We start from the raw sequence: 16,569 nt of genomic DNA, 5'->3' as shown, positions 1-16,569 counted from the left end.
TACAGTGATATTTGTAAGAATATTTAATGGAATTTTAATAAAACGAATTTTAATGTATTTCATCGGTGACTAAAACTCTTTTTTTTTATTTCGCCGGACACAGTCCCAACTATTTTACGAGTAGATAATTCCCTCGCAAGTACTGCAAGGATCTGGAAGGCAAGCGAACCGGATAAACGATAATTAATTGCCCCAAAGTTGAACCCACTGATCCAAATGTTACCGTACAACTCAAAGAGCTATTTCTCCGCCCCGAATTCAACCCTCTGAGATCCGAGCGTCGGATGCTCGGCTAAACGACCCGACGAACCGAAACGCGAACGGAGAAGCCTTCTTACCTTGGATAAATTATACACCCAAGGTGCGAGCACATCTGTCACTGTCGATTTAACGACGAATAATATTTTTGTATGTTATATTCCCATCGCTCGTATCCCCCGTACAGGTTTGTTGCGAAATTCACAGTACAGATGATCGACGATTTTTCACGTGCGTTTTGTTTTTTGTCTGTTTTTATTTTATTTTTTTTTATCGTCAATCTTCTGCGAAACAAGAACAGTCGTTTCTTCGCACTTAAGTTGTAACAATTAACGCACACTTTTCTCCTCGCTGTATTTTTGAGCAATTTTCTTAGATTTTAAACCCGTTATATTACAAATAATTAATCGATCGAAGGAAATCGTACTCGACGGAAGACATAAGTTTTAATCCGATCAATTGAATAAATTATCTAAGGACTGTTTATGGTCGAGTAGAATTATTCAATCGGATCGGAAAATAATCTTTTCTTTTTTTTTTTTGTTTTTCATCGGGTGCAGTAGAATTAGGTAGTCAAAATTGTCGGAAAAGAGTAAAAATTCGACCTAATTCTGCCGATCAAAACGTAAGTTCCTTTTCTCGTGAGATGATAATACAAAAGAACGAAAATAAAAAGTAATCCTGAACACAATTCGACGTAAGAGGATTTCTCGTCGCAGTTTCAGAGGAATGACAAAAACCCAGAAACAATCATAAGCTGATTTATAACACTGCAAGAATACTCGCTAATATATACCTGTCAATATTTATGGGGAAAAGTGGTTAAATGTAGAAAATAAAGAAAGAAATTGAACGATTCGTCGACGTCTTTACGTCACGATACAAACTTATCCAGACTCTTATACTCAATAAAATTCTTTCTAATTCCCTCTGTAATAAATTTGAACATATAAAATTCCTTGTACGGGTATAATAATAACCGAGCCACGCAGAGTTTCTTCCTAACTGATAATCGGATTACCGTTAAGGGTCTCTGAGTTTCGGGTTTTGTCGACCGAAAAGAGCGCATGAGAAGCGCGCTCTACGTGGTATGTACCTACATATGTAATATACAACATATATACGTGAGTGAATAAAATATGTAATCGGTTGGGGGAGGGGGGGTGAAGTGAACTCGTATACACACATACTGATACACCGAGGAAAATACAGGTTATAGATTACGCAGAGGGAGGAAAGTACCTTGAGGGAAAAGCTGTTGGATCCCACGCAGAGCAGCCGATTAAAGTCTGTGCTTGAAACGCTGCGGCACGATCGGTTACCGTTCACCAGTTTGTTAAACCTCAGTTTCACCACCTCGTCATGTTCGCCCTCGAAACGGTAGACGCAACTGCAACATCGAGACGGATGAAAAGTGTTTTTCCGACTCCGTATAATCCCCCGGTTTTAGCATCGGGATCAGAGTGCCTAAATTCCTGATGTGACAAGGGATCAAGGGGAGTAAAAAGGTGATGCATATATGTATATAATAGCGCAAGTTTAAGCGAAACTTGAATTATACACTTTGCACAACTTCCTTCAACTATATACTGTACACGAATATATGTATATTGTGTAGGTAAACATACAATGGTATAAATATATGTGTGCGCACGCAACTAATGCAGACCGAAACTCTTCCCTCCAAAAATATATCGTCAAACGAAATTTATCCACAAGTGTAAGTGTATACATTGTATAATTATAATACGCAAAAAATGGGGACAAGGATTCGGTACACGTACAATTTTTCACATTTTCTTTCACTTTTCTCGTAGGCGAACTTTTCGCAGCCTCCTTATTCAAATCCTATTCCGACCGCAGGGAAGTAAACGAAATAAATTTTTTTTTTCTCCCAAGAATTCTTACCGTATACGTGCAACATTTTTTTTCTTTCGCATTTCTTTTTTTCTACGTATAAAAAAAAAGTACCTCCAAAAAGCATCGATATGTATGAATGTTTCTCCTACAATGTGCACGGAAACGAAAAGAATTCAACTCGACAAAAAAAAAAAAAAAATATGGGGGAAAATAAAAGTAAAAAGAAAACTATATCAGAACCCACCTTAAATTCTTCGATCCTCCTCTGCCGTACAGAAATATGTCACGTGGTGCCTGAAATTTTTTGTCGGCATATTGATCGCGATTACGGCTGTAAAACACCCTCGAACAAGGTCCCTTTCCGTAGGTATCTCCGTCCTGATGCAGATCAACGAACTCGTACAAGGCGCGAAAATTCACTGGCCTGAAAAGCAAGCCTTGATTTAACGTTGCTCACGGGTATCTGGATGTTTGGGATTACGAATCGCGTAAAAGGCACGATCGTGTCGGTTCCAGATTTTCCAACAAAAAAAAAATAAAAAAAGGACTTGCCTGAGAGCCGTCGACTCGATCATCCGCATTTCTATGGTCAGCGTGCTTCCGGAGGAGATAAAACTCTCACCGAGTGAACAGGGTCGACTTGTGTTTTGGAAAATAGCGTGGTCGCAAGTCCGCGGCACTCTGTCTTTGCAGTATCGAGCCAAGAGCGAGGTGTTTCCAGCTGGACGAGCGGCAACTGCTTGAATGGGATCACCGGTCCTCTCGAAGCTGCGTTGACGTTCTTTTTCGCTGTGTGAACAGTAGAAAAATACACTCTCGACTTTGAAGAGGGTAAAAGAACAAAAGGATAAAAAAAAAAAGAAGATGAGGGACAAAAAATTTTGATAACGGAACAGAAGAGAAGAGAACACACAGCTGGGTTATTGACTGCATTTTACTACGCTGACCGTGTGTAGAGGGGGTGAGGTGCGCCGAAAAGCGATTCTAAAACTGTCAGATTTATACTCTATCGAATCACTAGCATTGTTATTTTAGGCAAATAAATCATTAGCAGTGGATGCGAGTGAAGTAAGCGGTGAATATGGATAGCTGATTATGGTTGTATAAGTGTAGGTAGGCATAATATTTAATGTTTGTTATTATATGGAAGGAACTCAACTGGTTTCTGCTGCTTAGACTAGAGGAAAACAGAGAAAAAGAAAAGACAAAGATTAGTCTCGGAGCGAAGGTAATCGTCTTCCTTGGCTATTCATTCTACGCATTTTTTAGAGACACATATTTTGGTACAAACAAAGAAGCGCTGATACGAAAATTACCCGCAATTTTAGGATTCGAATTTCTTCGACGCGTCGCTCTTAGGCGTGACCTGCACGATGCAACGCTCGCTGAATAATAAACCGCGTGCTTCCCCCACTCTCATCACTCTGCGGACTCGCAGAGGAAACGAGAAGCGACTCGGAGTGGGGAAAACGCGTCGCTCATTCGTCGCTGAGCGTTGCATCGTGCAGGTCACGCTGTAGTGCGAACAAATAATCAGAATCCGTCTAGGAATTCATGAATTGAAACGAAAATAAAATTGGAAAAAATTTCAGTTTCTTTTCAGAAGACTAAACTTTGAGTCAACATGTTAATTGAAAGATTACAAATAATAAAACCGATATGGCACGTGACGATCAAGAGCGTCGTGGGATTTTGTGAAACCCAATGGAAGAGTAAAAAATGTTGGATTTTCCACATCTTTGAGTAAAATTTAAAACTCTTGACAATTGCTTTCTACATTAACAAAGCTTTTATTTGTCCGGAAAATATTTGAACATCTGCGCACTAATTCTGGCGTTCCTACGAATCAGAATATTAATGCCGTTGGTTGGCTGAAAATTCATACTATCCATTGATTTTATTACCATATTCATCGACAAATTATATTCGTAAGCTGCGAAATCTCTTCATAAATACGAAAATACTGAAATCACAAAGAACAGCTGTAAATCACTTCACTAAATTCGTTAGATTTCACTCTACTGTAGATAATTTTATTCAAAAAACTATTTCTACAAATTCACTGAGACAATTCCTTTCCAATCATGCTAATCGATGTCAATTATAATCATCAAATGGCAACATCCGATTGACTACTGCACAAAAAAAAAAAAGAAAAAAAAAGAACCTTTCATTAACTTATAGAAAATAATCGTCTGATTAGAACGAGCTATCGTAATTTGAAATCGAATTAACGATTTCGGAACGATTTCAAACGAAGCTTTCGTATGCAAACAACAATTCGATTATTTTTTAACTTCGTAGTTTTAAAGTCAACTTCGCAATTTACGAATACAACAAGTTTCAAAGTTCTCCGCCAATCAACATCACACTCGACGAACGGATACCGGGAATTGTTTCAACGCTGAAAACTCACCACAATATGTCGTTGCACTCCGTCATGGGTCGCATCTGTCCGTCCCAAATCATAAGGGTGGTAGCGCACTCCTCTTCCGACACCGTTGGGTTGATCGTACTGCCGACGTGAAATTTGAGCACCGAAAGCCATACCCTGAACTGCGGCTCTGGGATCCGGGGCGCCGGCTTTCTCCAGACGGTCCCAGGACGCTGTTCCGGAAACTTTGGCAGCGGTCTCGGAGGCGTTGGACTCGGCTGAGCCGGTCCCATTCCCTGGAGATGGTAGAGGCAGGTGCTGTTCCGAGGAAGCGTGTGTCTCGGGGATGCCAAAAGACCACCGCCGTTACCTTGGAGCCAAAATTCGCACCTCTTGTTCCTCGAGTAAGTCGGTGAATTGATGTCGACGAACTTCACCTGCGTGAGAAATAAAAGGGGGGGGGGGGGGTTGAAGTTCCGAAATTTTAAAAGAGCGGAACTTTGACTTGTCGGGTTTCAAACCATCCGAAACTTTGATTTTTCGTCAAAGTTTTGATATCTTTACCCGCTTCAAGTTTCGCCATCAAAAAATTAAAATTCAAAATTTCAACTTCGCTCCAAAAGAGGAAATAATTGATGCATAAAAATAGCTAGCCAAGATGCGGTTCTTCTTCACTTTCCTATCCATTCGATTCTTACATTTCGGAGCCCGCAGGGCATCGCAAACACATCGGGCCGAGTGTGAATTCCGATACTATGCAAGATTTGTTTAAAATTGGTTTTCACTCATCGACTTCCTATAGCTTGGGCTCCTTTGAACGACGGGAAGAGTTCAACTCCCCTCTCGGAAATCGAGCACATAGTTCAAATACCGAAAATCGCTGTGCTACATCGCACCAGGGGCTAATTCAATCGATTTTATCTCTCGCCAGGTTTGCGGAGAGAAGGGTAGGAAAATAATAATAATAACAATAATAATAACAGCGGGAAAAAAAAAACAAGAACGAAATTATTACACCGGGTGGTGAAAATATCCCGAATTTTCATTCAGATTTTTGTTCTTCACAAGAGTTGTTTGATTAAAATTTTATTCACCCCAGAGGCTCCGGTATATTCTCGATATTCGTTCGCACTTTTGATGGAAAGGGATTACACTTTTCAGTTTTTCGTTTGACTGAAAGGAAAAAAAAAAAAAAAAAAAAAACAACAGAACACAACACTCGGTTTTTGTTAGACAATAGAACTTTTCACGCGACTATTAACGTAACGTATACTAGACTTTCCGGTAACAACTATAAAACTAATTTTCATTTTCTACCTAGAACAATATTTTTCGATTGTGTTAAATAATGAAAATAGTTGAGGACTGAGCGGTAATCGGAACTGAAAATTTCTCTCGGTATACGACTCAACGCCAATAAACATTCATCGCTAGGAGAGCTTCGTCAATGATGTACATGTACGATACGGAGCGAGACTTATGTACCTGGACTTCAAGCTGAAACCCGTGGAGTGAGTGCACGGGCGTCGGGTGTAGGAAGGTACCAAAAGGCGAGGTGGTGAATTCGACGAGGAGTTCAGGCCCGCTGCTTATCGCCTCTGGTACCGGTTCTCCACCCCCGCAAAATTTCAGTATAACCGGATCCCGCGTTGTGTAGCCGTCATAGACGGTCACGTAATCCTGCAAAGTGTGCACGGAAAAAATATTAAAAAACCTCTATCGGACCTCGAAGTCGTGAAGAAAATATTTTTTTCCTACCACGTTTCGGCTTAGCTGTCTTCGTATATTATTATTATTATTTGGGTACATCGTACCTAACTTTCACTATAATACGATTCTTCTTGATGCAAAATAAAGAGATTTTGTATTCGTCAAAGAGCAAAATAAAAGTGCGACTACGTATTTCGTTATTTTATTGTTTATAAAAATATTTTCGAAAAATCATCGAGTTGATGATGTAAAGGTATAATGTCGGCACGTAGGTACACAGTTTTGTGGAAATTACGAAATATTTTCTGTCACACGTTAGCGCGAATCGTTAAAATGGAATGAGAAATAAAGATAGAGAAAGAGAGAAAGAGAGAGAGAGAGAGAGATAATTTAATTTAAAGAAGAACGGAAAGAAAAAAATGTAAAATAAAATTGCCCGCTGACTCGACGCGTGTCTAGAATATCTTTGACGTTATTCTCTCAGGGCCGACGCGAAATATATTCACATGGAAGATAACGTGATGATTTTATTTTATTTTTCATTTTTTATTTTTTATTTTTTTTCTTCCATTTTTACTTCCTCCGAATTAGCATAAACTTTTCAGAGTTGAATCCAATCGACACGCAGCCTCTCATCTTGAGATCTACGCGCCCTCAGAACCGTTGAAAAGGAATTTTGAAACACGCTGTTATATTGACAGGAATTTTATAAGCATACTATATTTCGTCCGAGTCGGCTAGAAAATTAAAGATTTTTAAGTAAAAATGAATATTTTCCACAACAACGTGTATAATGAATATTAAAACATTGTAATAGAACTGCAAATTTTTTTTTTTTTTCCTTTTCATAATACAACCGTTAAGCATAATTATTATTTTTTTTTTTTTATAAAACTGTATTAATTCATTTCATTTCGTTTTTTCGTGATGTTTTTTTTCAGAGGGACTGGATTTTTTCCTTCGCATAATTTTTCCCCCCACCGTTTCGGAGCCATTACAGTTATCTCGCACCTGAACGACGTCGCAGTCCTGCCAAAGTCGTAATTCCCGAGGCGGAGGTTCGGCCTGAGTCGCAGGTCTGGCCCTGACAGCGACGAGCTGTCCTCTCGACTGCCGAACGGAAATGAGAGCGTGCTTTCCCGGCGGCACCTCGTGCTGACGGACCTGCGATGCACCAGAACCATTAAATCCTGTATACAATAATATACAGATATACGGGCAAAGTGGATTTTCAGAGGCCGAGGGTACCTACGGTGTAACAATATGGCGCTCAGGAACAAACGCCAACGGCATTCAAAGTACAAAGCTGTACCTACGATTTATCCCAGAGCTTGCGGGAGCGAGTCGAAACCTCCGGGCTATCCGGAAGCTAGATCGATAGTTTTAATATACCTCGAAACTTTATTCATCAGAGCCTGCGAACTTGGCACGAAAGGAACGATGGAAACTGGGGAGGGGAAAATAAAAGATTTCCTGCAAAACGATGATTGCTCCATATATCAGGTTAAATTAGGTTAGGTTAAATCGACTCGGGTCAGGTTATATTGTAACGGTAATTGATCCATACACTAGATTAGGTAGGGTTAGGATTTTATAGGTTAGGTTGGGTTATATCATAACGGTAATTGATCTATATACTAGATTAGGTTAGGTTAGGAATTTGTAGGTTAGGTTACGTTAGGTTAGGACTTTATAGAATCCCGAGAGGGAAAGAAAATATCAACAGCTAAATATCGACTTGTCAGAATGAAAATTTTGAACACGGATGGTGAATTTTCGAAAAATAGCATACATTCTCATAAAAAAAAAGAAAATCGATTATCACGCAACGTTTGTAAAAATCGTATCGTGTATTCGTGAATTGCGACTTATATATGAAAGAAGTATATAAAATCTATCGCACAAAAATTCTGTATCATTGGATTGAAGAAATAAAAATTCCTCCGGGATCGTTTCCGCACGCTATATGGTATAGATTCCAATATTTAAAACGCGTGCAATCATTTTGTTCATTTGAGAAAAGTGGTACCTAGCGAAAAATAGAACCATTGGGCTACGTATAGTACCAATTTTGCATGTCGTTTTTCACCGACAGAGGAATCCAGCTCAGAGATGAGAATCGTAGCAGCCTTTTCTAAAAATCGACCACGAATCATAACAAGCACAGCCGAGTTTCAATTTGACTTCGGTTTGCGTCGGGATCAGGAAACGGTCCTTAGGGTCAGCCGCAATTAAGGAAAACCCGCAGACGTCCCTTCGGCAAAGGAATGGCAGGGTTAAAGCCCTGGTCAGAACGCATAAAGGAAGACAACGTTTCCCTGCAGGGAGTATTGGGGGGAATTATCTCAAGCACGAAGACGTGATGGTTCAGAGGTGAGGATTGAGCGAACTCACCGCGTAGTAACAGGTCAAATTGCGAGGATACAATCCGGGGAAGTTTGGCGATTGGAGTCTGCACTTCTTCCTGTCGCAGTCGCTGAATATACGCGAACAGTAAGTACCGGATATCAAATCCCCGAGGTACTGCTCGGACGATGTTGACCTAGTCGGCTGCAGCGTGTGGACCGGAAGTTCACCAGTCTGACCGGAAACCGTCATCGAAGAATTCTCCAAATCGGTAACCGTCTGATAAACCGTCGGGACCGGCGACGTTGTCAACTGCGTCATTCCTGCCAAAGCGTAAGAAATTCATCAGTTTTCCACCCCCCCCATTGAACTGAACATGAAGCTTATATTTTCATCCATAGACGACCAGGAATAACATAAATAACATAACGGGTGTACGCAACGAAATTAGGACTCACCTACGAACGGATTTCCGTAACGCACAACGGCGTCCGACTTCCTAATCATCTTGTACTCCATCCTGAAGTCGAAGTTATACCCGGTCTGGTCGTTGCTTAACCTCAAGAGACGTAGAGTCAGAGAAACGCTCGACGTTTCGCTGTAGTAAATGGCCGGTCCCCAAGAGGTTCCGCACCATAAACCTCCGACGTCTGGCCGCTGGGCCTCAGCGATCTGAAGGGAACCGTCGGGGCAACCCTCGGCCGTAAAAGAAACGAAACGGCCGAGAGTGAAGCTGTCGAATGTCAGCTGAAAGAAATTTTAATCTTACCGTCGTTTCTCGCATTCGTTCCCGACCGAATTCATGTTTTTTTTTTTGTCTTTTTTTTTCTCACTCTTTCACCTTCCCGGAATATATTTAATTATAATATAATCGATTCGTTAACCGTATTAAATAAATGCATAAATAATGTAACGCAGGAATTTCCCTTCTTTCCGTACGACGACTGTTCAGTTTTGCGATTTTTTTTTTCTTTTCTACTCCTTTTATTTTACTCCTCTACTTTTTTCTATTCCTTTATTTTTCCCCTTTTCCATTCGGTATACATTTTATAACGTATATATATACCGACATGCCCGTAACGGTGATAACGCGACGGATTAACTTCTCAACCGTTTCTGACGTGAAAAACAACGTTCAAGTATTTTATGCGTTTTAACAGAGGCTGAAGACTACTGCTCGTACATCTGCATACCTATATACGTAATATAGCGGATCGAGAGAAGCGCGCAGTTTTTTATAATAAGGCTGACTCGTGAAATCATATTTTTTTTTTTTTTCCTCTATTTCCTACCTTTCCGTGTCCGTGTTGCAGATATATTCCATTTATCTAAAAATAATGAGACACGGTAAAGGATTATCAACGTTCGTTAATCTCATTATTGTACAAATGTCGATGCTTCGAATGGGAGGGAATGTTTTTTATTCGTTCCCTTCCTCGATTTTTCTATCATAGAGGTAAACCGCTGAGGCGAGTGATTCTGATTTTGGTTCGAAAAAAAAAAAAAAAAATAAATAAATAAAAAAAAACCTGTGTTGGAACGCTTCCAACTCTCAACTACCGGTATTTTATTTTACTTTTGTTAGGTTACAGTGTGCGCGCGTGTGTGTGTGTGTGTATGCGTATATTTTGGTTCTTTTGTTTTTCTAGTTTTGTACGAATCTTTTTTTTCCCCCTCGATTTTATTTCCCTTGTTTCGAGCCCCCAAAGCGACCTGGATTTACGTCAATTCCAGGATATCTGTTTGCAGAGTTTCGCTATCTACAACAGTTCGGTTTGATCGCGGTGGATCCAATCGTGCAAAAAACAAACAGAAAACAAATGAGGAAAAAAAAAAAAAAAAAATCACGGAGAAAAAACAGGCTTATGGTATATTCCGTAGATCATATTGTAACGATTTAAATAAGCCCCGTTGGCTACATACTTTGCCGAATAATGCTTGAAAGGCTGTCCTGGACCGAGTTTTGCGAAAATGTAGAAAAAGAAGAAGGAAAAAGAAAACCAAAGCAAATCGTCAAAGTGTAAAGTTTTAAAATTCACCTGCACAATGTCGCCGAGATCGCCTCCGGGCGCGTTAAACGCGAGTTTGCATATGTAGGGCACCTTGTCTTCCTTCGGCCGGTGAAGTTCCAGTTCATAAGTTTTACCCACGTTACCGTAGTAAGTTTTGTTGCAGGCTGAAAACAGAAATCGATAAATATAACGTCTCGTGCTCACCGACTTGAAAACTTGTTTATCCCCCGTTCCGCAGTCCAGGTTAGTAAGATAAAAGTTCTTTTTTTCCCGAGCGTTTTTCGCCCAAGCTTTACAAACTCATTCCCGATTCAAAGGTTTTTTTTTTTTTTTTTTTTTTTTTTTTTTTTCCCGAGCAGAACTTTACGGCACAACAATCGATATTTCTACACAAACTTGATAAGAAAATCTTTACTGCGTAATTGATCGTCTGTCATCGTTATGTAACGAGAATGAAAATTGGTTTGATCCTTAAAACAGTAATTTAAACGCGATGAAAATTCTCTCTAAATCATTCTCTTGGTATGTATAAAATTTGTAATTTTTTTTTGCTAATTATGCTACACCACCGTGTCACTAAATTGATTTAGTACAACGACTTAATAAATTTCAAACAATCGCATAATTAGCTAACGAAATTACGGACAGAATTACCTAGAAAAATATACCGAAACCGTTTCAACAACGTTGCTAAATTTAACGACGCTAATATAATCAGTAGAATTGTCTGTAAAATCGTCGAGTAGATACAACCGATCAGTATGTGTAAAAAAATTTCTACCATCCACTCAAACTTCCACGATATCGCAAATTCATATACCTACTACGCGTACCTATAACCAATGTATAATGTAAAATTTGCAACATGAATTCCGCATTGCAAAAAATTCCCAGACGGTTTCGCATAATGCGGGAATTTCAAGTGCGTTATACATACGTCTGCGTATAAAATACTGCGAGTGCTTTCTGCCCGACGAAGCCTTTCATGTGGGTGGTACTGCATCATATCCAACCCCCGTTTCAGTTCAGAAGTGGAAACGTGCATATCAAACGTTCTCGGAAAGCGCGACGCTGTACACTGTTTTCAACAAGCTCCGATCGCGTTGAATGCAATTCACGCTCTCTTCCCTCATTTTTCATGCTGTTTCTTCTTCTTCATTCGTTTATTTATTTATTTTTTTTAACTCTTTCCATCTCCGACGTACACGGATAATACGAAGTACAAATTTGAGCAGAAACGTCGGGTATCTTTTAATTTCATCTTGTTTCTATTTTACGTTTTAATTATTGTTATCATTATTATTATTATTATTTTTTTTTTTCTTGTCTACAGGAGTTATGTGAAGATAAAAAAGGTTTATAAAGGAGAGAGAGAGAGAGAGATAAAAAATTTATGCCTAGAGGATCGTCATTCTCAGTTGTTAAAATATGTACATGGCGTCGTGTGCAAGTTTGTATAACTTTACGTAACCAACGGAATGATTTTTGTTTCTTTTCTTTCTTTTTTTGTTTTTTTTTTGCCGCGTTTCACCCGAGCTTGACGATGATTATTTTTCAACCACGCCGTGCGTAATGATCATTACTACGTGCGGCACGCGTGTACATCTTGTTAAATTCATCTCTTTGAAAAATATGCATTCTCGATTCTGCAAACAACTGCGAATAAAATTATACACACAGCGCGTCTGGGTATGAAGTCGAGATTCATTTTTCTACGTTTTGAAAATTCGTTGCATGTGTTTTTATTTTTTTTTTTTTCAATAAAATAAAACATTTCAAACGAATAATAAAGAAACGATTTCAAAATGTTGCAAATATTTCTGAGATTTGGAAAACTGTTTAGGTTTCGGGGAAGCCGTGGTTTTCTTATTTATTTATTTATTTATTTATTTTTTTTTGGTTTTTCTTTTTTATCGAGGGACAGGTCGGATTGTGGATATACTTTATTCACGTTAAGCAATCAGCCGAACTCCGGAGGCATCAAAAGCAGCAACACAACACGCCCTGCGATAGAATTATTCAACGAGTTGCTTCAGCCAGTTAAGTTAAGGAGCCATTAAAGCCGAACACGCGTTTCTCAGGGGCTCTCAGGACGATTGAGGAGAAAAACGTGCTGCCAATTTCAATGCGAGATTAAACCACGCGCGTTGCTTCGGATTTGCAAATAAATAATTTCCGTACGATATGTGCATTTTTTATAATAAATATCTTGTTATGCCTATAAAAACTAATAAACTATACACGAGGAATTCCTTGCGAAGTTGAGCAACGTCTGAAATTCGCCATTTTTCATTTTAGTCAAAATATTTTCTGCAATTGTTTCAATTTTCAAACAGTATCCTGTAATTTTTAATGAACATGATTGTGTGTATTATTCATTTCCAAACACGTGATTCTTTCTCTCTTGTTTTTTATTATCAACTTTCTTACTCAAGGTTTCAAAAGTTTTCATCTGACACTAAGTACAAAATACATTTCACCTTAAATGGCATGTTATAAGGTAGAACGTTAAAATTCGTATTACAGACACGTGTATTTAGTTATGAAATAGGTCGAGAAAAAAAAAAAGAAAGAAAAAACTTTTCGAATCAAAAAATACTCCCGATGACCAACACTCGACGAAATTTCACCTCATAAAAAAAGAAAAAAGAAAATAATAATGTTACCGTTCTAGGGTTAAATTGGCTGAGCTCGGACAGCCAGCTTTCACGGTACGGAGAAGTTTAGTTTAGGAAATTTTTATCGGCCTGTCAGAAACACTGTAAAAACTGTATAAAATGTGCAGGAAAATAGCGTGTGGTCAACGTGTACGGAATGCCTGCTGAGAACGCGGATATTCGCCAGGTTGCCCCTCCTGCATAATATTTTCGTCGCTTCTTCTCCCCGGAAATTTGAAATACATCTTGCTTTTAGCTTAGTGCGTATATGCGTACGCGTATGAAAATATCCGAATAGTCTGCGTGATTATCCGACGGCCTAACGGCCCGTCGTTTTGTGCAATCTAACGCGCATGCGCTAAAATCCGAGAGCATTTGTCCGCCACCAGGTTGACCAACCGTCATAAATTCGGACAACAGTTCGCCGCGATTTACGCAACCTCAAAAATCCTAACAGCTGTCTGTATTGGGCACAACTTCCAGCGACAACTGTGAAAACTTTTGAGGTTAAGTTCATGACGGTTGGTCACCCTGATCCAAACAAATGCTCTCGGATTTCGGCGCATGCGCGCTACATTGTTGATGTACGACAGACTATTCGGCCGTTGGATAATCGCAGATATATAGGGACCCGTTGTAATGGGAAATGTGTAAATATTGAATAAAATATTGAAACCTGAGTGAGAAAATGTTTTTCATGTATTTTAATTGAATAATAATCAGAAAACCCGTTAGACGTCCCTATTAAATATCAACTAAAGAGTTCCAGGAGTATCTTATTTAAGACACAAACTGATCGGCTGGCAGCTGTAAAGACGAAAAAAAATTTTACTAACAATTATCCATCATAAATTCGATAAAAAGGAAAAAAAACGATTAAAAATCAAATGTGCCCGATCTTCCACTCAACCGACAATGCTCATCTCTCGCGAAAAGTTTTGTTTCTACCTAAACTAACTATTTCAGGGAAACTTTTTTTATTTTGAAACACACTAATATATGTGTATACACACACAGACGTAGACATTCGCGTGCATAGATACATAAACGTGCGCATGACGCGAGTTTGACCCAAATGCAGGTCAGTTGGCGAAAAGCCAGCACGCTGTGTCTACTCGAAATCCATCGTCAACGGTCTTATTTTTCTCACGGATGGTGCTGCAGATCCATCTATGTATTTATGTACATATATACATACACACGTCCCATGTGTCTCTACATACACGTATATATGGATATATTTGTGTGTTTATTTATGCAGTTTTTTTCAATTTTGCATGCGAACGACGCGTGGAGGGTGAATTGTATTCGAACCGTCTACCTACGTATCTATAATATAATATTATATACCGGGCTTTATATTTCGCGAAAACTTCACCGAAAGGTACGTGGAGTAAGGTGCGCAAAAATGACTTAACCTTTCGTCTAACTTGTTTACACTCCGAAACAAAATGCGATATCGATTCCGTACGAATTTTATGACAACGGATTCCCACTTTCTCACGTCAGCTGCATGACCGGTCATTGCCGTATGATACGTATAGAATTGAACTCGCATTTTGTTTCGTATCGAAAAACAAGTTAGCCGTAAGGCTTGCTTAAGTCATTTCCGCATTTTACTGTAAATGAAACATTCAACCCGGGGAAGATATTTGTCCGCATTTCGACAAAGGACGGATCAGTTATAAATTATCACATTGAAATAACCGTAATGTGTCGAATGACGTCCGGTCTCGATGATAAATTCAGAATGAATAATGGCGAAATCCTGGGGTGAGGAGAGACGGACAGACAGAGAGAGAGAACAGAATTTATCGTAACTCCAGACACGTTTCGATCTCCTAAGGAATACGCAACGAGTACACGGAAGGAAAACATATATAAAAAAAAAAAAAGAAGAAATTAATGTAATACAGAAAAAATAGACAAATGTATTGTAGATGTAAAGTAACTAGGTAGACAAAGAGAAGAGAAAGAGAGAAAGAGAGAGAGAGAGACATGACGTCCAAGATCCTTCGGTAGCTTTGCTACAGGAGCACGTTCAATCCGTAATTGCGGTCCCTTTACCCTCTTCCCTTTCCTTCGCCTTAACCTGCACCCTTTCTCCTACACCCCTTTGAAAACCCACCCTCAACAGTCGCGATGCGACCTAGAATTTTGCACAACCGGCGTTTAACGAAACTACCCCGTATTACCTGCACATAGGTAAATGTCCTCACGTGTTTTGGGATTAAAATTCAGTTCGGATTTCGTGCTCCAATTCGCGGCCATTATTTAACCGAGCAGCCGTTATCGAGCTGACTCCACCGTCTCTCTCCCGTCCCATATTCCCTCTCCTCATCTCGCTTCACCGCGGAAAAATCATCCCCCCCCCCCCCCCCCCACCCTCCCCAACCACCCGCTTACTGGCCCGTCACTGCAATCGGCACCTTTATTATACATGTGTGTGTGTGTGTGTATATATATCTAGGGTATGTACAGCACAACAATAACTACTGCAGTACTGTCGATAACCTCGACAAAGTTAACGAGTTAAACAATAATAATAATAATAACAACGACGATAATAATAATAGATTTACCATTGGCCAAATTTTTACATTACACACACTATTCGTTGTGAATTTGTCAAATCGTGTAATTCCAACGTTGATAGCGAATTTGAATCGCGAACAACGTTTTAACAAGTCGTCATTTACTGCACGGATTAAATAACATTGTAATATTACATTGCGATACGTGATGCTCGGTATACGGAATTGATTTTCCCATCTACATTATACGTATATAATTTACAGAAGCTTTATCGTGACGATAAATCTACTCATTAAATTTATTACCAACACATATTGTAAGAATCGAGTCTATTTTAACCGTAGTCTGCAAAACTGGTTATGAAAAGGAAATTGAACCAAGCGGTTGATAATTATGTAAGAAGTTCTTCACCCGCGTAGAAGCTTTTCAAGCTCGTGCACGAGCTTTAATTAAACGTTACGTTATTACACGTTCTTACACGTGTTTTTTTATTTTTTTTTATTTCAAATTTGTTATTCACGTAATTCGGAAAGTTATATACCGGACCGATCGAATCGGACGTTCGGTCGGTTTCGATCGTTTTTGCATTATTCGATTACACCTCTAGTTTCGTTTTTGGAATATTCAAGCGGCAGGGAATAGAGAGTTCAGCCGGCCACCTTAATCGGATAATCTCGGTAGCTGCGTGTAATCTCTCTTCTCTCGTCGAACTGTGCGGATAATATACACATATAAGGACGCATAGACGAATTTACAGACCCAGGCTCGGTTGTGTGATTGCGGTAATATGCAAAATAGGCAATTAAAAGATTAGGGA

At 39.3% G+C, this 16,569-nt stretch overlaps 1 protein-coding gene across 2 annotated transcripts in view; it reads right to left on the bottom strand.

Annotated features, from left to right (window-relative positions):
• The window catches only part of LOC124179404, an 87,269-nt gene that overhangs the window by 4,283 nt on the left and 66,417 nt on the right, over window positions 1-16,569 (bottom strand). For both annotated transcript variants that reach the window (XM_046563720.1, XM_046563721.1), the window contains exons 4-13: window positions 10,588-10,724; window positions 9,007-9,295; window positions 8,597-8,871; window positions 7,214-7,366; window positions 5,978-6,172; window positions 4,535-4,929; window positions 3,278-3,295; window positions 2,671-2,907; window positions 2,363-2,542; window positions 1,501-1,648 (exon numbers count right to left, since the gene is read on the bottom strand). In XM_046563720.1, coding sequence (XP_046419676.1) covers window positions 1,501-1,648; window positions 2,363-2,542; window positions 2,671-2,907; window positions 3,278-3,295; window positions 4,535-4,929; window positions 5,978-6,172; window positions 7,214-7,366; window positions 8,597-8,871; window positions 9,007-9,295; window positions 10,588-10,724 — 2,027 coding nt within the window. The remainder of the gene's footprint in view (window positions 1-1,500; window positions 1,649-2,362; window positions 2,543-2,670; window positions 2,908-3,277; window positions 3,296-4,534; window positions 4,930-5,977; window positions 6,173-7,213; window positions 7,367-8,596; window positions 8,872-9,006; window positions 9,296-10,587; window positions 10,725-16,569) is intronic.

This window comes from Neodiprion fabricii, chromosome 4, assembly GCF_021155785.1.
Source record: "Neodiprion fabricii isolate iyNeoFabr1 chromosome 4, iyNeoFabr1.1, whole genome shotgun sequence".
Taxonomy (NCBI): domain Eukaryota; kingdom Metazoa; phylum Arthropoda; class Insecta; order Hymenoptera; family Diprionidae; genus Neodiprion; species Neodiprion fabricii.
Note: the sequence above shows the minus strand (reverse complement) of the source record. Positions and strands in the feature narration are given on the sequence as shown.